The following is a 21,076-nucleotide window of genomic DNA, read 5'->3' on the forward strand; positions in this document are numbered from 1 at the left end:
TGCCGTGGGGACAGGAGCACTGGTAGCACAGTCCTGGGAGGTGCAGCATGTGACATAAGTCCTCATGGAGGAGGTCACCATTAGCCCTACCATAAAGTCACCGGGTGGGTGATCCACAAACTGGAACCTTGAGACCTCCATGAACAGTGTGAAAAGGCAAAAAGATATGACACCGAAAGATGAGCTTCTTAGGTCGGTAGGTGTCCAATATGTTACTGGGGAAGAACAGAGAAGTAGCTCCAGAAAGAATGAAGAGACTGAGACAGAGCAGCAATGATGCCCAGGTGTGGATGTGTCTGGTGGTGAAAGTAAAGTCCAGTGATATAAAGAACAGTATTGCATAGGAACGTGGAATGGTAGGTCCATGAATCAAAGTAAATCGGTTAGGATAGAGCCAGTCTGATAGAAAAATCCAGAATTCTTTAGGGGCTTGTGGTCCTGGGTCAGCAGTATCCATGTCACCTGGAGACTTCCAAGAGATGAATCTCAGGGCTCACCCCGGATCTACTGAATAAGAATCTGCATTGTAATAAGATGCCCAAGTGATTTGTGTGCACATTAGTGTTTAAGACACAACTGTTATAAGAAGGGCTATTCTGAAAAGAAAGATTTTGGCTTATATTTTTCTATTGTTGGATATAGAAGCCAAATACCTGATTTGTTAATCAGTGAATTGATTCTTCCAAATTTTCCTGGATATCCCTTGATTTATACAAACATGATGTATATACTTTTGTTCTTTAGAGAATGAATAAAAGAAGAGGGAATTGGTTCATGTCACATAATCTGAAGCTTCTGGACTAGGGAAATTGATGCCAAAACTCACCCTCTGTTCTCCAGTGCTGACAAGACAGTGCTGACAGAGCTTCTAGACTGGAGACTGGAGACAGAGTCTGGGGTGAAGTAGAAGAGAATAGCTCTATTGTTTTGTCAGGCAAAGGGGGCCACCGTGGACTAATGCTCTTGAAACTGCGTGTACCACCCTGGAGTGGGTAGTGAGGAGTCTTATAGTCAGCTTGGGGACATTCTTCTGACCGGTTGGTGGTGAGGTAAGAGGGAGTCAGCATCATCAGTTGTTTGGTTCCAGCTGGTCTGAGGTCTATGTGCTTGTGGGCAATATACAGTTAACTTCTTCTACCTGGTGGTGGTTCCAGTCTCTGTAAAACAACTCAAAGGACGTGGCTCAGAATATTGTCTATAGTCCTTGAGGAAGAACCAAAGGTCCTTAACATTTTTTTTTAATGACTAAGCTATTATTATTTCTTCCTTTTGTATTTTCTCATCTCTCTGATTAAATTTTTGACTCAAGTTTTTCTACAGACGAAAGGCAGGTGGAGGACAGGGTGGGGGGTCTATTCTGGGAAGAGTCTGCTCACTTCCAAGGGGTTCATGCTGGAGCCCATCACACATGAGAATGCAGGACCCAGTGGTAAGACAGCCAACCCCCACCTTCCCTCCAGTGTGTTTCTCTTATCAAACCATGGTTTGGCCTCATGCACCTCAGCTCAAGGGCATCATGTGTTACATGGACCCTACTCTTGTTGCAGAGGACAAAATGAGCACCCCTCCTCTCCTGTAAGGAGGGGAAGTAGATTTGACTGGTCCAGGACAACTTTCTTGGGTGGAAGAGTGGTGGAGGGTGTCTTGAGGTGGCAGCAGGCTTATCCAGGGTGGGGGGTGACCTGGGGGCCACCATGGAAACTTGCATAGATGCACCAGCCAATTCTGCACCAAGTTCTGCTCACTCCCTACTCCCCCGGCTTCCCTCCCTCATCCTCCAGGGACTTGGCTCCAAGGTTACTTGCTGCCGAGTCAGCTCTCACTGCAGCCAGCTGATGTCTCTGCCTCAGCCAGCCAGTCCTCCTGCCCTCCTCATGGGAGCCTTTCATCCCAGTGCCTTGGTGCACGCCTTCACTTACTTGGCCACTACTTCTTGAGAACAGTTCCTGCATCCTCTGAAAGATGACTCACAAGGGAAGTGTCCCTCTGGTGTTAATATTCTCTCACTACTGTTTCCCAGAAGCTCCAATGTAGCACTGTCCTAGGCTTCAGAGCAAGCCCACACTCACCCTTCAGGATTTTAGTTTTAAATATGTCCTCCTCCAAAGTCTGGGTCTTCTGAAACTCAACAATTCCATCTGTAGTCTCCTGCCAACACTTCCTGCAGAAGGTCAGGAAAACATTGGCTGTTTTGTTCCCACTGATGATCCATGTACTTACTGCCCCTTGTGGCACACCACATTGGACCCGTGAGCATCTTAAACAGTGGTCCAGCAAATTGAACCTGTGAACATCTTAAGCATCTCTCTTAAGCATCTTGTCTTAATGACTGGATCCTCAGCCACTGCCTGGATCTATAATCCCCTGGAGGAGGCATTGTGGTGAAGTTCTCAGACCTTTGTAAAACTTCCCAAGTGATTCTAGTATTCAGTGAGAATGGAGAATAACTGCTAAAGAGCCACTGCCCTTGGGGGAGGTGTCGTTAGTCACTTTTATGTCCTTTTCATGGTTTGGATATTTTTCTTTCTCACCTTGGCTTGCCACATTGAGGCCCATGTTTGGGATTTATGGGTGATACACAACTTTGTGAGGTTTATTACAAGAGTCTTTGATTAGCAGCTCTAACTGCCTGCAGGGGCAGTTGCAAACTTGGAAATTTTACCACAGCTCTTAAAATATTTGTTAATATTTAATAAAAATGGCCATATCTGTGGGGCTCAGGGAGTACCACTGTTAACAGTTCCTTATTCAGAAAAGTGTTTACTTTTCTGACTCTTTTTTTTAGGTTTAAGCCTTGACAAATACTCAATTAAAATGTAATAATCTGAATACCAGTTCTTGCTTTGGGGAGGTGTGATAATAAAGTTCTTAGTGCAAATCTCTTGAAAATAATAATAGTAACATGATACAGAATTTTTTAAAAATATCTTTTACACATTTCTGTATAGTTTTTCCCAGGGGTTCTGACTATTCCTGTTAATTATTTTAATCTATTGATGTTTCTCTTATATTGTCCAGTATGGATTTTATTTTTCATTTTATGTTAGTTCCAGTTATTAAATAAATAGGATGCAATGCTCTAAAGAGAGCCTTGCTTTGAAGATGAGCCTGAAACGATGCTGCACTGGACTGTGGGAGAGAGGATTGTTAGGCTGAGGTAGATTCTAACATAAAACTGGAAATGGCTTTGACATCATTAAAATGATGATTCCATTGATCAGCTTCTCTTCGGTGTTCTACGGAGGATTCCACATTTTCCATATTGCATTGGTAGTTGTGTTTTATATATCCTTTGGAACAGAAAGAAGGCACTACATTGGTTAAATTCAGTGGGGAGTAGACTAGTCTTCCTAAAATCATGTCTCTCCAACTTAATAATGGAGTAACAGCTCCTTTCTGCTGAGTCAGGTTTTAGCTCTTTCTCCTGATGTTCAAATCTGTCTGTGTTCCATCCACCCCTGAATCATCACGTGGGGCTGTGGTTCCGGATATCCTCAGCAGAGGCTGCCCCGTGCTGCAATGGCACAGTTCTGCAGCCTCCTTCTGGACAGATCATGAGCTCTGCACTCCTGTCTTTGCTCCTGACCTTGACCAAGCTCAGGATTCTTTTCTCCCTTCTGTTCAAAGACCAGCTGCAGTTTTGTTCTTCCCAGGAGCCCTTGATTGAATGTCTTCTTCAAGCTTAGCGTCTGTGAAATTTTGACAGTTAATTATACTTACTACCGTGTTGTCCTTCCCTTGTTTCTTAGTCTTATTTTCTCAGCTAGATTAAAACTGCTTGCAAATGCACTGATTCTAATATTTTTCTATGATATCACTTAGGACGCATAATTTCAAAAACACTAATTGGATTGGAGAGATTCAGTATTCCAGATATTCCAAATTCTAGCAAAGTCCTCTGCCTTTGAGCTTCCAAATGAGTTCTTAGGTCGCAGTGGTTTGAGTCTATCCTGATATAAATTCAAGGTGCTACTTAGGTGTTGTTTTTTCTTAATTGTCACTTATAGGAATCAATAACTACAAAAAAAAATAGCAAGAAAGTGAAATGACCTCATTTGTGAAAGAAAAGATACCTAGATTTTGTCCTTTTTTCCAAGAGGAATTAAACCATCTGTGATTTTGGTGAACCACTAAGAAGTGAATGTTCACAAATAAAAATTGATAGTAATGTAAAATGAAGCAAATCTCAGCATTAGGACAGTTTTCAAAGATCACATTTTAAGGAGCAACTGAATTGCAGTCACTCGGTGCACGTAAATGGGAGTGTTTCTGTAGAGCCATTTTAAGCAGCTTTAGTAATTGGAAAGGAAGAATTATTCTTCATTCAGTCTCCTGTCTAACTGACCAGTAAATTTAAAAAATTAAGTCAAAATGGGTAAGACTATTTTAGAGATGAATCTCTCTTTTAATGGGAAAACATTTGCATTTTAATTATAAGTGTATTTTTGCATTTTTCAGTTTGAAGTCTTCAAGATGGAAGTAATTCTAGAGACTCAAGGGTTAGCCAAATGCATTTTTGTGTTAATGTCCTATAGATCCTCCAAGCTACCCTTGCTCCTAGAACAACCTGAAGGAGGCTCACCTCAGTGAGCTCTGATTAGGACAAACTCTGAATACCAATTCAGAACTCTTAAGCTCAAATTCCTGGGAGAGAGGATGTTGTTGGTCTTGGGCTGGTTGTCCACCTTTGATCTAATTAGCTAGAGTGGAAATGGGAGTCCCTCCATACAAATGCTTAATACCTGACAACCCAATCTAAAGAAGAACAGTTCTAGAAATAATGGTACTAGTTTACATTTCTAAGGGTTGTTTGTCCTCAGTCTGATCTCCCGGGGCCAGGACATCTGTACCCAAGTTAATTTTGATTTAGGATATGCTTAAAAGCATATCCTGTGCTGTATGTGTTCAGTCGTGTCCAACTCTTTGTGACTCCCATGGACTGTAGCCCGCCAGGCTCCTCTGTCCATGGAATTTTCCAGGCAAGAATACTGGAACAGTTTGCCATTTCATTCTCCAGGGGATCTTGCTGGCCCAGGGATCAAACCTGCATCTCTTGTGTCTCCTGCCTTGGCAGGTGGTTTCTTTACCAAAAATCAGTAATTAAAGCTTCTCACTTTCTCAATTTCTTTTCTGACTTGTCCATGAATTTGCCCAAATTAAAATTCATTTAGATTCCTTTCAATGGCAGTGTTATTCGTGATCTAAAGCATGGAACAGCTGCAGAAAGAAGTATTGGAATGGCTTGTGAAAACTGTGAGTGTGTGTGTGTGTCTGTGTGTGTCTGTGTCTGTGTATGTGTGTTGGGTTAGGGAAGGCAAAAAAGAGAAAGAAAAGCTAGTACACATTTAGAGGTAGAGAAGTGGAATTATATCTTCCCACAGGTGTATCAGGATTCTACTCTCCGCATGAGTGACACTTGGGTCAAAGATCAGGAGCTAACCTGAATAGATAATTGAACTTTTCTTAGACTGATTGTGTGCTGAGGCAGGGAAAGCTGATGGTATGGTAACATTTGAGTTAATATATATGGTTTGCTAGGTGATCAGGGTCTGGAAATATCAGTTCTGACACGCACATACCTTTAAAATGGTCTCAGAATATCAAAGCAATTGAGTCATTTGCTTGAGCCCTGTTTGATTATTTATGAGTAATTTGATGATTTGAAATGACTAACCACTGTTTCACAGGAAAGAACAAACAAGGGCAATATGTTTTAAGGCAGTTATGTCATGTTTTACAATAGAAAATGTTTTCAAAATCTGAAACCACAAGATTACAAAGTGATACTAGCAGGGAGTCTGACCACCCTTGTGAGCTTAGGTTATTCAACTTGAAAAGCAAAAATTCAAACCCTTACATTTAACATTTGAAACTTTCAAGAGTCCAATTTAGAATAAGTGAATTCATTCAACAGCTATTTGTTGAGAACCTACTGCACTTTTTTGAGCTGACAGTGGAGACCTAGACTTTTTAAACCCTGGACTCCAATCTGGCAAATAGTTGGAGATTTGCTTTTGTCAACCATCTAGAGCCAAGGAAAAGTATTTCTAATGTTTGCTGTATATTCTTTTATGATGTCAACTTACTTCAGTATCATGCCTTAATTTTACTGTAGTTTGTTTTAATAATAAAAAGGAGTCAGCTGCAATACAAGTTACAAATCTCACTCAATACTTACTTTTCTTTGGTGTTTTTAAGGAGCGACGCAAATTTGGTCCCTTAGGATGGAATATTCCTTATGAATTCAATTCTGCCGACTTTTCAGCCAGTGTTCAGTTTATTCAGAATCACCTTGATGAATGCGACATTAAGAAAGTGAGTGAAATTATTTCTTTTTTTTGTTTTCATTGCTGTCTTTAAATCAAAGTTCTACAGACATTCGCAGTTGGGGATATGCAGTGACCCTGCTAAGGTTCCCCCTAATTCTTCCAAAAGGGATCAGTCATTCCAATCACCTGTTTACTGGTCCAGCCATTTCCAGCCACACCTCTACTGCCCATCGGAGTGCACTGGGGCTCTCCACTTCACACCTGTGTCCCCCACCCTCACCCCACCTCTGTCTCTCCCAAGCACATGCACAACAGAGTCAGAGCTGTGATGGATGAACTCATTGTTTTCAGAAACAGCACAGCCTTCTTCACGTCACATCCAAGTGCCTCAGTGTACTTCCGGAGAAAGTGTACCTTGAATCAGACTTTCCTTTCTTCATCTCACTCATGCTACCTCAGAATCCTCAGAAGTGAGAATGTTATCTCCCAGCCCATGTGAAATTTCCTTTGCACCTTAAGTCACATCTTAACAGATGCTATGCAGATAAATAGCAGTGATTTGTAACAACGATCATGGGTCGTGTAGCACGTCACAGTTTTCAAGGTGCTCACGTGTGCAGGCTCTCATTTTTATTTTCACAACTCGGTGAGGCAAATACAGAAGGCATTACCATCATCCCTGTTTTACTGACGAGATACTAGGCTAAGTGTTTCCCTGGTAGCTCAGATGGTAAAGAATCCACCTGCAAGGCAGGAGACCTGGGTTCAATCCCTGGATCGGGAAGATCCCCTGGAGAAGGGAATGACCACCCACTCCAGTATTCTTGCCTGGAGAATCCCATGGACAGAGGAGCCTGGCAGGCTACAGTCCATGGGGTTTCAAAGGGTTGGACAGGACTGAGTGACTAACACTAGGCTAAAGAGAATAATGGACTTCCTCAGGGTCACTGAGCTAAGAAAACAAACTCAGTTGTTCTTTCACATGTGTGTTCCAAGGAATTTGAAATCTGTTTTTTATTCTGTGATTTTGAGCAAGTTTATGAGCTTCTCAGAGAGAACCTGTTTCTTCATCTGTAAAATGGTCATGGTTTCCAAGAGGAATAAACAAGTTAGTATTTGTGTGTGAAAGCACAATGTATGGTGTGTAGTTAGGGCTCAGTAAATATGAGTTGCCTGTCGTCTCTCCCTCTCTTCCTTCTCATAGTAGTTACCTTCTCACAAAGATAATCATAGATTCTACACTACCAGTATGATGAGGGTGAGCCATGATGAATTGTTATCTGGCTAGGGGAGAAATCTAGAATCAAACCATCATTTTTCCTAGAAATTACAAAGGAATATTAAATTTAAGTATGACATTTCGATGAAAAAATTATATGGGTTCGTATCTATGATTGTTTATCATTTTTGTATGTACAAATGACAGTTATCTTGAAATAGTTGCTTTGAAAGGCAAAGTAGCTGAAAAATAAAATTTTAACAAAGAGAAAGTAAATAAAAACCAAGCATCCTTACTTCTCCTATCCCAAATGTATTGAAACTTTTTAAAAATAAAGAAGTATTGTCTGAAATGTGTTGCTAGTATAAGATTGCTATGGAAATTATAAGTGCTTTGATGTATTCATAGCTCACACAATGAGTCAGAAAAAGATTGCATTGTAGAAAAACCTTGTGAATAATTTTCTAGATGTTCTCATACAGATTCAGAAAATATATTACTAAGAAAGCATATTCAAGCCTTGATTACTTGATTTTTCTCCTTTCCTCATTAAACGTGACTTTTTTCTGCTCTAACAGCTTGGCATTACTATAATGAACATTATAGGTAATTACATCCACAGACTGAAATATAGTCTTCTTTTTCCCCTACTTTAAGTAATCAATGAGCAATATATTCACTGACGTTTAGTATTGTAAGTTTTTCTTTGGTGAACAAACCATAGCAATTCCAGTCGTGTAAGAGCAGAAGAGTTATTAATATAAGATAATGAGTAATTTTAAATGCAGTCTAGCTAGTGCTTCCTTTTTCAGAGCTTTCTTTTAGAGAAAGAATCAAAATGTTTAGAATTATTTGGGTTGACAACGAATAACTCTTTTCTATTTTTTAATAAAGGGTGTGTCGTGGAATACTGTTCGGTACATGATTGGAGAGGTGCAGTATGGGGGCAGAGTCACCGACGACTTTGATAAACGTCTACTTAACTGCTTTGCTAGAGTAAGTCAACTTAGAAAAAAATAGCATAGATACACATCTCATTGCATCTTCCTATTAAATAAGAATATTTTGGTTCGTAATAGGTAAGCCAAACTGAAAGGGAAAAAGCATAGAACAGAGCCGCTGAAAAGAATCAGCCAACCAAACCAAAACCAAACCAACTAGAAATCTACTTGTGGTCCAGAACAGAACAAAGGTCAACTCTCAATGATCTATAATCTTCTTCTGTATAGATTAGCTGCTCATGTCCACCTCCCCTCCTATAAAAATACTGGACATGATACCTCTGTCTTTTCCTCTGATTACAAGTCTTCAGGGCAATTTCAAGCCCCAAGATAAGTGACTGGAGAATGAGCCAAAATTTGATTTTTCTCATCTCTTTCCATTAGGAGAGACAATTGAAAATTGATGAAGTGTTTTTTTTTTTTTTTTCCCTCAGTGCCCAGTAAAATCTGCATAGGTCATGTGAGTAAACATTTTCTAGAAAATAATATCTCTTAGCAGTTCTGGCTTTCACTCCAAGGATGAATTGTATAAGTACATCTGCTGCTGCTGCTAAGTCGCTTCAGTCGTGTCCGACTCTGTGCAACCCTATAGACAGCAGCCCACCAGGCTCCTCCGTCCCTGGGATTCTTCAGGCAAGAATCTACCAGGCTCAAATAATTATTAAAACTTTTACATGTTAAAGATGCGATATACATTACCTAAGTGGAAAAAAAATCATATATGAGTATTTTATGATTATTTTGATTCTTTGTATTAGGATCTAAATTGGTAATTCTTAGATTTTTTCCCCGCTTTAACAAAATTGAGACCTCAACAGCAAAGCATAAACTCTGGGGGTATTTTGGTAAACTGGAAGTTGACCAGAAATCGGAATCATTTTTCAACCCTTACTAATGTTCACAAGTTTTTCTTAAAACTGTACATGGAGAAAGGTGGATGATGATAAGTGTTGGTAAAGATATGCAGAAGCAGATCTCTGGGAAAGTAATTGAGCAAAACTTAACCAAAATTAAGTATCATGGGTAGATACATCCCAGAACATTTCTAGGAAAAAAAAAAACCCACATATGGATATGTATAAAAATGTCGTGGCAAGACTGTGCATGGAGCTGCAGGCAACCATTGTCGGTTGGGTTCTCTGGAATTGGACTCTTAGATGGATTCTGCCTGTGGTCCTCCTTTCCTCCAAGGGCATGATCTTGGTTGAAGCCGCTGCCTTCCAGGGCAGTTCCTGGGAGGGACAATGTTGTGAGCCCTCAGTAGCCAGTACTCCTGACAGCTGGGGGAGCCAGTGCCTGGATCCTGGAGAAGTATTTGGTGGCATATCACAGCATCCACTGTGGAGACGAACAAGCCTAAGAAGATAGATAAGAAGCCTGAGAGAATAGATGAGCAGTAGTGTGTGAGCACATGTATTACCATCGCTCACCCTTCAAAGGTGCACTGGTGGCACTGAGTCATATCAAGGGTGTATGATGTGACTACTCTCTGAACCAGAATCCCGCTCTTGAGTGTATGTCACAGAATAATTCTCAGACAGGTGTGTGGACATGTACAAAGACATTATCCATAGTATTCTTTGGGAGAGTGGAAAGTCAAAAGCAACCTGGGAGTCTGTCAGGTTGAGGAGTTAGAGGAGTTAAAATGAGGAGTTAGAGGAGGAATAGAGGAGTTAAATGTTATCGATGCCTGTCATAGAATACAACGCAGCTCTTGGAAGAAGTGGTCCATATGACATCATGCATAAATCTTAGGAGCATAGCATTGAGTGCAGAGCTTTCAAAAATAAAATGAGACCTATAGAGTGGTACCTGTATAATTTCTCAAGGATAAATACATACTTTCAAGGACATATATCAAGTATATTTAAATAGAAGCCCCCAAAGAGGAGACCAGGAGTGAATATAAGGGCTAAATGGGAAAAACTAAAATGAAAAGGGCCTCGAGACCTGAGAATAATAAAATACAGGAATATGATGAACTCGCCTCTGTATTTGAGATTTAAAAGAGGAAAAAAAAAAGATGTCTTAGTAAGCATATTTGTGTTAGAATAATTATACAAGTACCTAAATTGGAGTTTTGGCACTGGAGACTATGAAAAATAGATAGATTCTGGACATATTGTACAGATACTAACAGTAGAATGCTGTTGGGGAAGGAAGGGACAGGGTCAAGGATCACTCCTAGTTTTGACCTAAGTAACTAGATGAAGAATGGAATTTATTTACAGAGAAGAGAAAGAATTTCTGGGGAAATAAATTTCACTGGGGGTGGAAATTTCCTAATTTTTGCTTTTATATGCATATGTCATCTGTTTTCATCATGTAACCTATGAGATGCCTACTGGACATCCAAGTGGAGATGTCTAAGACTGGAAGTTCCATAAGGGCAGGGACTTTACCTGTTTGCATCACTGTACCTGGAATGGATCTCGCACATAGTAGGCGCTCAATAAATATTTGTTGAATAAGAGAATGGATGAAGATAAACAGACAGTTGGATTTATAGGGTGGAGCTCAGGAGAGAGCTCAGGGCTGGAGAAAAGGATTTGGAATTTGTCATATGTAGATGGCATTTAAAGTCAGGAGATCAGATGAGATCATCATCTAAGAAGAAAGTGTAGAGAAAATGATGAAAAAAGAAAAGAAACTGAAGATAAATTCCTGAGTACTTTAATATACTTTAATGTATCAAGAAAGAATAAATGTCAACTAAGAGAGGTCAAGGAAGATAAGGAATGGGAATTGACCTTTATTGACCTTTAATACTAATTATTTAGTATTTGCCTGATATAAAAAAAGTTTACTTACTTTAAAAAATACATGGGTGTATGCGTGCTAGGTCATTTCAATCATGTCCAACTCTTTGCAGCCCCACAGACTGTAGCCCTCCAGGCTCCTCTGTCCATGGGATTCTCAGCAAGAATACTGGAGTGAGTTGCCATGCCCTCCTAAAAATTTATATAAGACAGCTCAATATAGAAAAATATCAACATTCAGCTTAATGTCTTCAAACAGAATGTGGGTGCCTAGGGAGGCAAAGGTTTGTCATCTGCTGCCACTTTACCTGGACCGTGTTCCCTGAGTGAAAATTGCTTCAATTGAAAACCAGAGCCTTCAAATCGGATCCGCTGTCACTGTGACTTGCAATTTGGAGCTTATCTTTGAATCCTTGTCTGTTTTCTCTATTCTCAGCATCTTATGGCCTATCTCCCTTAAAACCAGTAATTGTAGAACTTTGCTCATTGTCCTTGAAGAATGACTGCTTATTTGTATAGGCTACCTTTCAGAGGCTCCTGAAGTAATTCCATGTAGATTTCATATTGTATTTTGATTATACCAAAAATGTCCTCCAGGTTTGGTGAAACTCAACTGTTTTTGTGTTTTTGAATCTAGCTATTTGTGGATTTACTCTCTATGCTTTTGAACTTTATTAAAGAAGTGGAAAAACAAAAAGAAAGTTCATTTTGCTTTTTTATGCATATGTCACCCAGCAGCTCAGAACTCAGTGTGGTCATTTGCTGTCTGTGTGCTGAAGACCCCACGGCCTTTGCCACTCTTGTCATCTGCATCACTAAAAACCTCATCTTTCTAAATAATGACCATAATCATAGCACTGTTTTCTTTGATGACTTTCAGCTGCTCCCTATTTTTTCAGTTATGCACCGGTCCTCTCCTTGACATCCACAGTCATCCGTAATATGACCTCACTTCACTTTTTCTGTCTGATCTCTTCCCTCTACATTATATTTATCTTAGGGTAAATACACTGGTTTCATCATGTACCCAACCTGCCTCACATCTTTGCATCAGTTATTCTATGCCTTTGTGTGTGTGGTCTCCCCAGTCACAAGTTCGTTTGCTAAAATCCTATCCTTCGAGGTATATCTCCAAAATCACCTCCTAGATAAAGCTTTGCCTGACATCCATCTGGTTCTTCTTTCTTCCTGGCTCGCCTCCTTAGTACTTTGCCTATTTTTATTTCCTCTGTCTCTTACCTTAGTGCACTTTGTATTGTGGTGATTATGTAACTGGCTTCTCTCTCTACTGGGTCACAAGCTCCTTGAAGGAAAGGACCACATGTCTCATCTTTACAATCTGTTCCTGTTCTAAGCTCAACGCCTTGTGGACAGGAGTTGAATGGAACAGAACTGTGATGAATAAAAAAGGGAGAACCAGGGAACAGGGTGTTTCAGAGCAATCACTGGACCTAAAAAGAGCTGAAAGAGGCAGAATATAGAGGGAAGATTATAGAAAAAGTGTGACCAATCAAAGGAAAACACAGTCCCCATTTCTTCCCACATGGAGTCCTCTGAGTGATTCGGACATCCTGCCTGCATCCCTGCTCTTCCCATTATCTCGTTATTTCCCTCCCTTCTGTGAAAATCACTCCTTTAGACACAGAAGTCATTGCCTCAAAGCAGGCTCATAGGCATTCAACATTTTTTTTTCCTCCACTTCAGAATAAGTCTATCCACACCAAGTATTTACTTGTTCTTTCGCTGTTACCTTACAGATAATCAGTTCATACAGAATGAGAAAGGGATGTCTTAAGGCAAACAGTAAGATGGTTGGATATATTTGCTTCTTGTGTCCAGGGACATAAACCTAATTAACAGAGTGTGCTCTCCAGCTCAGGGTGGGAGGGGAGATATTTGTAAGAAGTTTTCCTGGCTGTGTGGCGTGTTCAGTGCCACTGCAGGCCACGCTGAGCACAAGCGTAAGCCCCCAGGCATGAGCCCTGTTTCTGGGGAGAAGGGAGGCAGTGAAAATGTCCAGATGTTCTTTCGTGTGTGTGTGTGTGTGTGTGTGTGCGCGCGCGCATGTCTGTGTCTGTGTGTGTGGTTATTGCTTCTGCAATCCATTCCCCTGACTTTTTAAAGTGAACTCAAGGTTTGTCAGGTTACTCCAGTAGAGGGTGGGCTTGCAAGGCTGGCTCTCTCTTCTTCACCCTTAGAAATGATCTTCTTGGGTGTTAAACAGAGACCGGCTTTCATTGTTCTTATATTGTGGCCTTTCTCTTTCCTTAATCTATGTCTAACTATGCTTTCCAGGTGGCTCAGTGGTAAAGAATCCAGCTGCATTGCAGTGCAAGAACCCCAGGAGAAGTGGGTTTGATCCCTGGGCTGGGAAGACTCCCTGGAGGAGGAAATGGCAACCCTCTCCAGTAGTCTTGCTAGGATAATCCCATGGTGGGCTACAGTCCGTTGGGGTTGCAAAGAATCGGACATGACTGAAGTAACTGAGCATGCACCCATATGTCTAACTATACTATCAGTGGTTTTGTTAAGGAACTTTCAAACCCAATGTAAAAAATGCTTAAAATGGAAATAAGGTGACCCTATCTCCTTGACAGTGGCAGTTTGGGGTTTTCATTAAGATATTCATCAATTTATTTGTCCTGTTTTCTCTCTGATATAGGTCTGGTTCAGTGAGAAGATGTTTGAACCATCATTCTGTTTTTATACAGGGTATAAAATCCCTGTGTGCAAAACCTTGGATCAGTATTTCGAATACATCCAGTTATTGCCATCCCTAGATAACCCCGAAGTCTTCGGGCTTCATCCAAACGCCGATATCACGTAAGTTCCCAGCATTTTTTAATTTGAAAGGATATAACCCAGCCTGGCAAAGTCTATGTACTTCATTTGCTCTCTTAATCTCTCTCCTTTCCCTTCTTTTTATTTTACTGTGAAAAACAGTAGTGTCACTTCCTGTCTCCCAATGAAAATTTTGTCCTATCTTGACCTGCTTGCCCATCGCTAAATCCTGCTGTTCTGGAGTTTATGACAATGTTAAAGCTTTAATTTATGCATCGATTATTTCTCCTCTGTTGTGTCATAAAACCAGTTGGTGTTCTTGGTCTTCATGCCACTGATCTGGTAGGATGGTAGTCTCATAGTTCTTTGCCTTTTATCTCAAAAAATCTGTTAAAAATAATGGTCACAAACAGAATGTAAAAGGTTCAGGAGGGCAGAGAGAAGAGGAGGAGGCATGTATTTCTTCTGACCCTCTCAGAGATGGCCCCTCTCCCCCTCCTCGCTCACCTGCATCCTTGTGTAAGTAGCTGCCTTGGAGGGCAGGATGCTGCGAGCACAGGTGCAGAGGACCCAGATGCAGAGCCCAGGCAGAAGGGCTCCATGGGATGTCCCTGTCCCAGTCACTGTGGTAAGAGGTGATGAGGGAAGAGATAAGACAGGCATCCAGTCCCAGGCCCCTTCTCAGGCCCGTCCTTTGGATGAGATCTCACCCCCTACCTGAACCCAAGACCACCCAGCTCCGCAGAGAGGACTCCAAGAAGCCCCAGCTGAGAGCCTCCGTGGATGTTCATGCCTGAGGCTCACTGACCAAAGACCAAGAGTTTACATCCAGAAGAGTGGCTCGTTTCAGGAAATGGAAGAAACCAGGACTCCTGCTGTAGATTATAAGCTGTGACCGCTGGGAGGAGTAAGTTGTGCCTCGCTCCTAATCACTCACCTGCAGCAGCAAGTCCAGCAGCTCTGCGATGGGGCGTGGACATTTCCACCTCCTGGTTCTCTGTCCTGGCCCAGCATCCCTGCTCCCGCTGTATCTTCTCTCCACCCCGAGCATGCTCCCTGCCCTAGCACAAGGCTTGGCCTCTTGGCCTCTTTGTCACTCACGTTCATTCTCACCCCTCCACATCCTCTAAACTCTAGCATGCCTCTTTTCATCTTCAAAGTCATGGGCGTGACCCCCAAAGACCTACAGTGGCCATCACTCGTTTCAGACCCCGTGACAGAACAGTGACGGCGCTTTGGTGGCAGCTCTAGGTATTATCTTAAGAGACTGTTGTAAGTTAGCAGGAGACAGGAAAGAAGTGAAGAAATAAAAAGGAGTCCTCAGACATCTAGCTGTGAATTAATATCATCTGAAAGAGAGCACACAGGAAAGGAGTTGTTTTTAATCAGTTAGTTAATTTTTTGACCATGTGCAGGATGCAGGATCTTAGTTCCCTGACCAGGGATCGAACCTGTGCCCCCTGCAGTGGATGCATGGAGTCTTAACCAATGGACCACCAGGGAAGTCGTAGGAAGGAGTTTTAATTTAACTAAGACTTTAGAAACATGTGTCAAACCACTCCTCTGCCCAGAACCCTCCTGAGGCTCCTGTCTTCACTCCAAGTCAAGGGCAAGAGCTGACAGTGACCTTTGCAGGTGACCTGCAAAGCCCAGTGATGCCATCTGACCCCGTGCTTTCAGCCAGTCTCCTTCTGCCCTCTCCCTCAATTGTGCTGCTTAGCTCCAGCTTCTGCTAGTTTCCTGTTACTTGGACAGGCCAGATGGCTCCCACCACAGGTCCTTCCTACCACAGAATACACTTCCTGGAACATCCTTCCCCCAGATATCACTGGGGCTCACTTTTTCACCTCTTCCGGTCTTAATGTCACCTTCTCAAAGATGCCTTCCCTGGCTACCTTTTTTAAAATTGCAAACCACTCCCCAACTCCCACCCTAAACTCCATCTTCCTTGCCTGCTTTTTTCCTGTCGAATGTATCACCAACTCTTTATTCACTTATATAATTGCTTGTTGTCTATCAATCTGGCTTCCTTTCCCCCCTTTGAAATCTTCATTAACGTAAGCTCCATTATGTTGAAATGTCTGCCTGTTTTCACTACTGTAGCTCCAGGGTTAAATAGTGCCTGCTGCTCAGGTACTGTTTGTTGAATAGTGTCACATTTGTTGAATGTGTCGGTGATAATAAATTCTCTTAGGCCGTGGATAGTCTAATTAATAGAGATAGTCCACAGAAAGATCTCATAAGTTCGAGGGAATGGGCAGAAAAATGGCCAGTAAGTTTTAATGTACTTGTAAATTAGCCATCGAAATGGTTCACTTATGAGGGCTCTAAACTTTGACTCCATCCTTGGCAAGAGCCCGAAGAGCCACATTGGCTGGTACCTAGAGAGTCTGATCCTGTCGGGTACCACAGGATCCTACCAAGGAATATATGAAGCCAGGTTGACAGTGTCTCACCCTAGCTTACAGGGGTGGCGTTCCTGTGACTGGATTGCTGTAGGCAGTTTTGGTCACCGGCTCTCAAGAGAGATAAACCAGAGCTAGAAAAGTCCAGAGAAGAGCAACCAAACTAATCCAGATGGGAGGCAATGATAAAGACAGACTGTTTTGTTTTGTTTTTTCTTTGACTTTCTTTCTTGAACTATTATAAACCCTCATAAAAGTTGCCGGTACAGGGTATACCCTTTGCCTAGGTTCACCAACTGTTAACATTTTGTTCCACTAGCTTTTCTTTTGTTCTGTATTTGGCAGTTTATTTATCCATCTACAGCTATATCCATACATAACCACATCTGTTTGTGTGTGTGTGTGCTTATAGACCCTCTGAGTGGGCAGAGATAGGAGATACGTGTTTTTTTCAAAACATCATGAGCTCATGCGGGAACTCCAGTACCGACTGTACACCTCAGGGCTCTTCCTTGTCTTCCCTCATTTCATCCAGTGATCTCCTTTCTCCCACGGGGAGAGCTCAGGTTCTCAGTACTTCAGTATGTTTACTCATCTGCTCCAGATTACACTGTTATGGAAAGTGGGGTCCAGCTGGTAGCTGCTCAAAAGCCAATCAAGGGGCAAGTTGGTGGAAAGGAAACTTTGCTTTACTTTGGATGCTGGCAACCGCTGGGGAGGGCAGACGCCTGTCCAAAGGCTGACTCCCTTCCACTGACGGTCGGGGGCAGAAGCTTTTATAGACAGAGGGAGGGGCTACATGTAGAAACAGCACAGTCAGCCCTGACAGTCATCTTAAAACTGGCCATCGGTGGTCTGACCAGCGTCATCCTGATTGTTTTAAGTACAGTTAATCCTCAGCTCCAGGGTCAGTTTGTTCCCGTTTCCTTGAGGTTAATTCCCAGAATCGTGGCAGCTTTTGTCATAGCGACAAGCCTAGTCATCATGTAGTTAAGTTCTTCCACCTGGTGGGGGTTTCAGTATCTGTAAGACAGCTCATAGGATATGGCTTAGAACATTATCTATAGCCCTCACTGCTGCTGCTGCTGCTAAGTCGCTTCAGTCGTGTCCGACTCTGTGCGACCCCATGGACTGCAGCCTACCAGGCTCCTCTGTCCATGGGATTTCCCAGGCAAGAGTACTGGAGTGGGTTGCCATTACCTTCTCCACAATAGCCCTTGAGGAGGTACTAAAAGTCCTTGACCATGCTTAATGACTGAACTGTTTTTATTTAGTCTTGTTGGACTATTTTCCTTTGTTTCTGCATTTTCTCTCTTCTCTGATTAAACTTATTCTTTGGTTAAAGTTTTCCCACAGACAAAAGGCAGGCTGACAACATGAGGGGAAAGGACTATAGGATCCTATTCCATTTCACCACCAATACCATATGACCAACAACAGATGTACCAACTGGAGGTCAAGACTTTTTTGCAGTTCTTTTTGTCCCCTAGAATATATCCCATTGGAGTGTACAGAGCACTATGTTCAGAAGTTATTCAGATTGATTTTTCTGTGAGTTCATGCAATCAGTTGATACATAAGTACATTCACTTGTTTCTATTTGTATTACTTTTTAGGGTTTTACAACAAATTTTGTTGATTGTTTTAAATATGTAAAACATGAATATGGCTCAAAAGTCACAGCTGTATAATGTGGTTCTTAGAATTCTAAGTCTCGGCCCTCCCAACCCAGTCCCCCTTCTGTTGCTGCTGCCGCTGCTAAGTCACATCTGTTATAGGCAACCAAATGCATTAGCTTCTGGTTTATCTCCTTTGTATTTCTTTTTGCTCATACATAAGTATCACATATATTCTTATTATCCTTTCTCTCTGATACAAAATTGTCATTATGTATATAATTATATATGTAATTATATATATACATATATGTTTGTATATATATTGCCATATATATTTGTGTGTGTCTCACTTTTTTCACTTAACAATGATCCTGTAATCATCTACATGTTCATAGGTAGCTTCCTAATTAAAGGCACATCTCAGAGATATCATTTCAGTTCAGTTCAGTCGCTCAGTCGTGTCTGACTCTTTGCGACCCCATGAACCGCAGCACGCCAGGCCTCCCTGTCCATCACCAACTCCCTGAGTCCACCCAAACCCATGTGCATCGAGTCGGTGATGCCATCCAGCCATCTCATCCTCTGTCGTCCCCTTCTCCTCCTGCCCTCAATCTTTCCCAGCATCAGGGTCTTTTCCAGTGAGTCAGCTCTTCACATCAGGTGGCCAAAGCATTGGAGTTTCAGCTTCAACATCAGTCCTTCCAATGAACACCCAGGACTGATCTCCTTTAGGATGGACTGGTTGGATCTCCTTGCAGTCCAAGGGACTCTCAAGAGTCTTCTCCAACACCACAGTTCAAAAGCATCAATTCTTTGGCGCTCAGCTTTCTTCACCGTCCAACTCTCATATCCATACATGACCACTGGAAAAACCATAGTCTTGACTAGATGGACCTTTGTTGGCAAAGTAATGTCTCTGCTTTTTAATATGCTATCTAGGTTGGTCATAACCTTCCTTCCAAGGAGTAAGCGTCTTTTAATTTCATGGCTGCAATCACCATCTGCAGTGATTTTGGAGCCCAGAAAAATAAAGTCAGCCACTGTTGCCACTGTTTCCCCATCTATCTGCCATGAAGTGATGGGACCGGATGCTATCATCTTAGTTTTCTGAATGTTGAGCTTTAAGCCAACTTTTTCACTCTCCTCTTTCACTTTCATCAAGAGGCTCTTTAGTTCTTCTTCACTTTCTGCCATAAGAGTGGTGGCATCTGCATATCTGAGGTTATTGATATTTCTCCTGGTAATCTTGATTCCAGCTTCTGCTTCCTCCAGCCCAGCGTTTCTCATGATGTACTCTGCATATAAGTTAAATAAGCAGGGTGACAATATACAGCCTTGACGTACTCCTTTTCCTATTTGGAACCAGTCTGTTGTTCCATGTCCAGTTCTAACTGTTGCTTCCTGACCTGCAGACACGTTTCTCAAGAGGCAGGTCAGATGGTCTGGTATTCCCATCTCTTTCAGAATTGTCCACAGTTTATTGTGATTCACACAGTCAAAGGCTTTGGCATAGTCAATAAAGCAGAAATAGATGTTTTTCTGGTACTCTCTTGCTTTTTCGATGATCCAGCGGATGTTGGCAATTTGATCTCTGGTTCCTCTGCCTTTTCTAAAACCAGCTTGAACATCTGGAATTTCACGGTTTACGTATTGCTGAAGCCCGGCTTGGAGAATTTTAAGCATTACTTTACTAGTGTGTGAGATGAGTGCAATTGTGCAGTAGTTTGAGCATTCTTTGGCATTGCCTTTCTTTGGGATTGGAATGAAAACTGACCTTTTCCAGTCCTGTGGCCACCACTGCTGAGTTTTCCATATTTGCTGGCATATTGAGTACAGCACTTTCACAGCGTCATCTTTCAGGATTTGAAATAGCTCAGCTGGAATTCCATCACTTCCACTAGTTTTGTTCGTAGTGACGCTTTCTAAGGCCCACTTGACTTCGCATTCCAGGATGTCTGGCTCTAGGTGAGTGATCACACCATTGTGGTTATCTGGGTCATAAAGATCTTTTTTGTACAATTCTTCTGTGTATTCTTGCCACCTCTTCTTAATATCTTCTGCTTCTGTTAGGTCCCTACTATTTCTGTCCTTTATTGAGCCCATCTTTGCATGAAATGTTCTCTTGGTATCTCTAATTTTCTTGAAGAGATCTCTAGTCTTTCCTATTCTATTGTTTTCCTCTATTTCTTTGCATTGATCACTGAGGAAGTCTTTCTTATCTCTCCTTGCTATTCTTTGGAACTCTGCATTCAAATGGGTATATCTTTCCTCTTCTCCTTTGCTTTTCGCTTCCGGTCTTTTCCCAGCTATTTGTAAGGCCTTCTCAGACAGCCATTTTGTTTTTTGCATTTCTTTTTCTTGGGGGTGGTCTTGATTCCTGTCTCCTGTACTACCACAATAAAACAAGCCACATGATATTTTTAGTTTCCCGGTGCATATAAATGTAATGTTCACACTAACTTAACTGTAGCCAATTATGTGTGCAGTAGAATTATGTCTAAAAAACAAATGTACCCATCTTATTTTAAAATAGTTTATTGCTTTAAAATGCTTACCTTTATCTGAGTCTTCAGCGGGTCATAGTAGTAACATCAAAGGTCTCTAATCACAGATCACTGTAACAAATACAATAAAATAATAATAAAAGTTAGAAATACTGTGAGAATTACCAAAATGTGACTCAGAGATATGAAATGAGCAAATGCTGTTGGAAAAAATGATGCCAATAGACTTGACTGACACAGGGTTTTCACAAACCTTCAATTTGTAAAAATTGCAGTCTCTTTGAAGTGTAAAACACCAAAGCGCAGAGAAACAGATATGCCTGGATCATATGTATTATAGTTCATTCATCCATTTTCCTATGGATGGGCATGTTGGTTGTTTCCAATATTTTGCTGTCTCCTGTAGTTCCTCAATTAATAATATCATGCTTATGCTTTTCTCATGTTGTTAGAGATGTATTTTTCAGGATAAATTGCTGTGGGTGGGATTGCTAGATCAAGGATTAATGAATATTTCCA

General features: G+C 41.5%; 2 protein-coding genes across 5 annotated transcripts in view; one reads left to right on the plus strand and one right to left on the minus strand.

Annotated features, from left to right (window-relative positions):
* Positions 1-21,076, plus strand: part of DNAH8 (dynein axonemal heavy chain 8) — a 326,388-nt gene that overhangs the window by 268,412 nt on the left and 36,900 nt on the right. For all 4 annotated transcript variants that reach the window (XM_081523221.1, XM_081523219.1, XM_081523218.1 and 1 more), the window contains 3 exons: positions 6,199-6,315; positions 8,383-8,484; positions 13,911-14,071. In XM_081523221.1, coding sequence (XP_081379347.1) covers positions 6,199-6,315; positions 8,383-8,484; positions 13,911-14,071 — 380 coding nt within the window. The remainder of the gene's footprint in view (positions 1-6,198; positions 6,316-8,382; positions 8,485-13,910; positions 14,072-21,076) is intronic.
* LOC145518555 (uncharacterized) lies at positions 14,279-17,643 on the minus strand. The gene is made up of 3 exons (XM_081523223.1): positions 14,967-17,643; positions 14,537-14,652; positions 14,279-14,416 (listed from the first exon to the last, which is right to left on the minus strand). The coding sequence occupies exons 1-3, from the start codon at positions 15,191-15,193 to the stop codon at positions 14,403-14,405; spliced, it is 357 nt and encodes a 118-aa protein (XP_081379349.1). The 5' UTR covers positions 15,194-17,643; the 3' UTR covers positions 14,279-14,402.

The sequence above is a fragment of the Giraffa tippelskirchi genome, chromosome 8, assembly GCF_054371585.1.
Source record: "Giraffa tippelskirchi isolate mGirTip1 chromosome 8, T2T-mGirTip1v1.2.pri, whole genome shotgun sequence".
Taxonomy (NCBI): domain Eukaryota; kingdom Metazoa; phylum Chordata; class Mammalia; order Artiodactyla; family Giraffidae; genus Giraffa; species Giraffa tippelskirchi.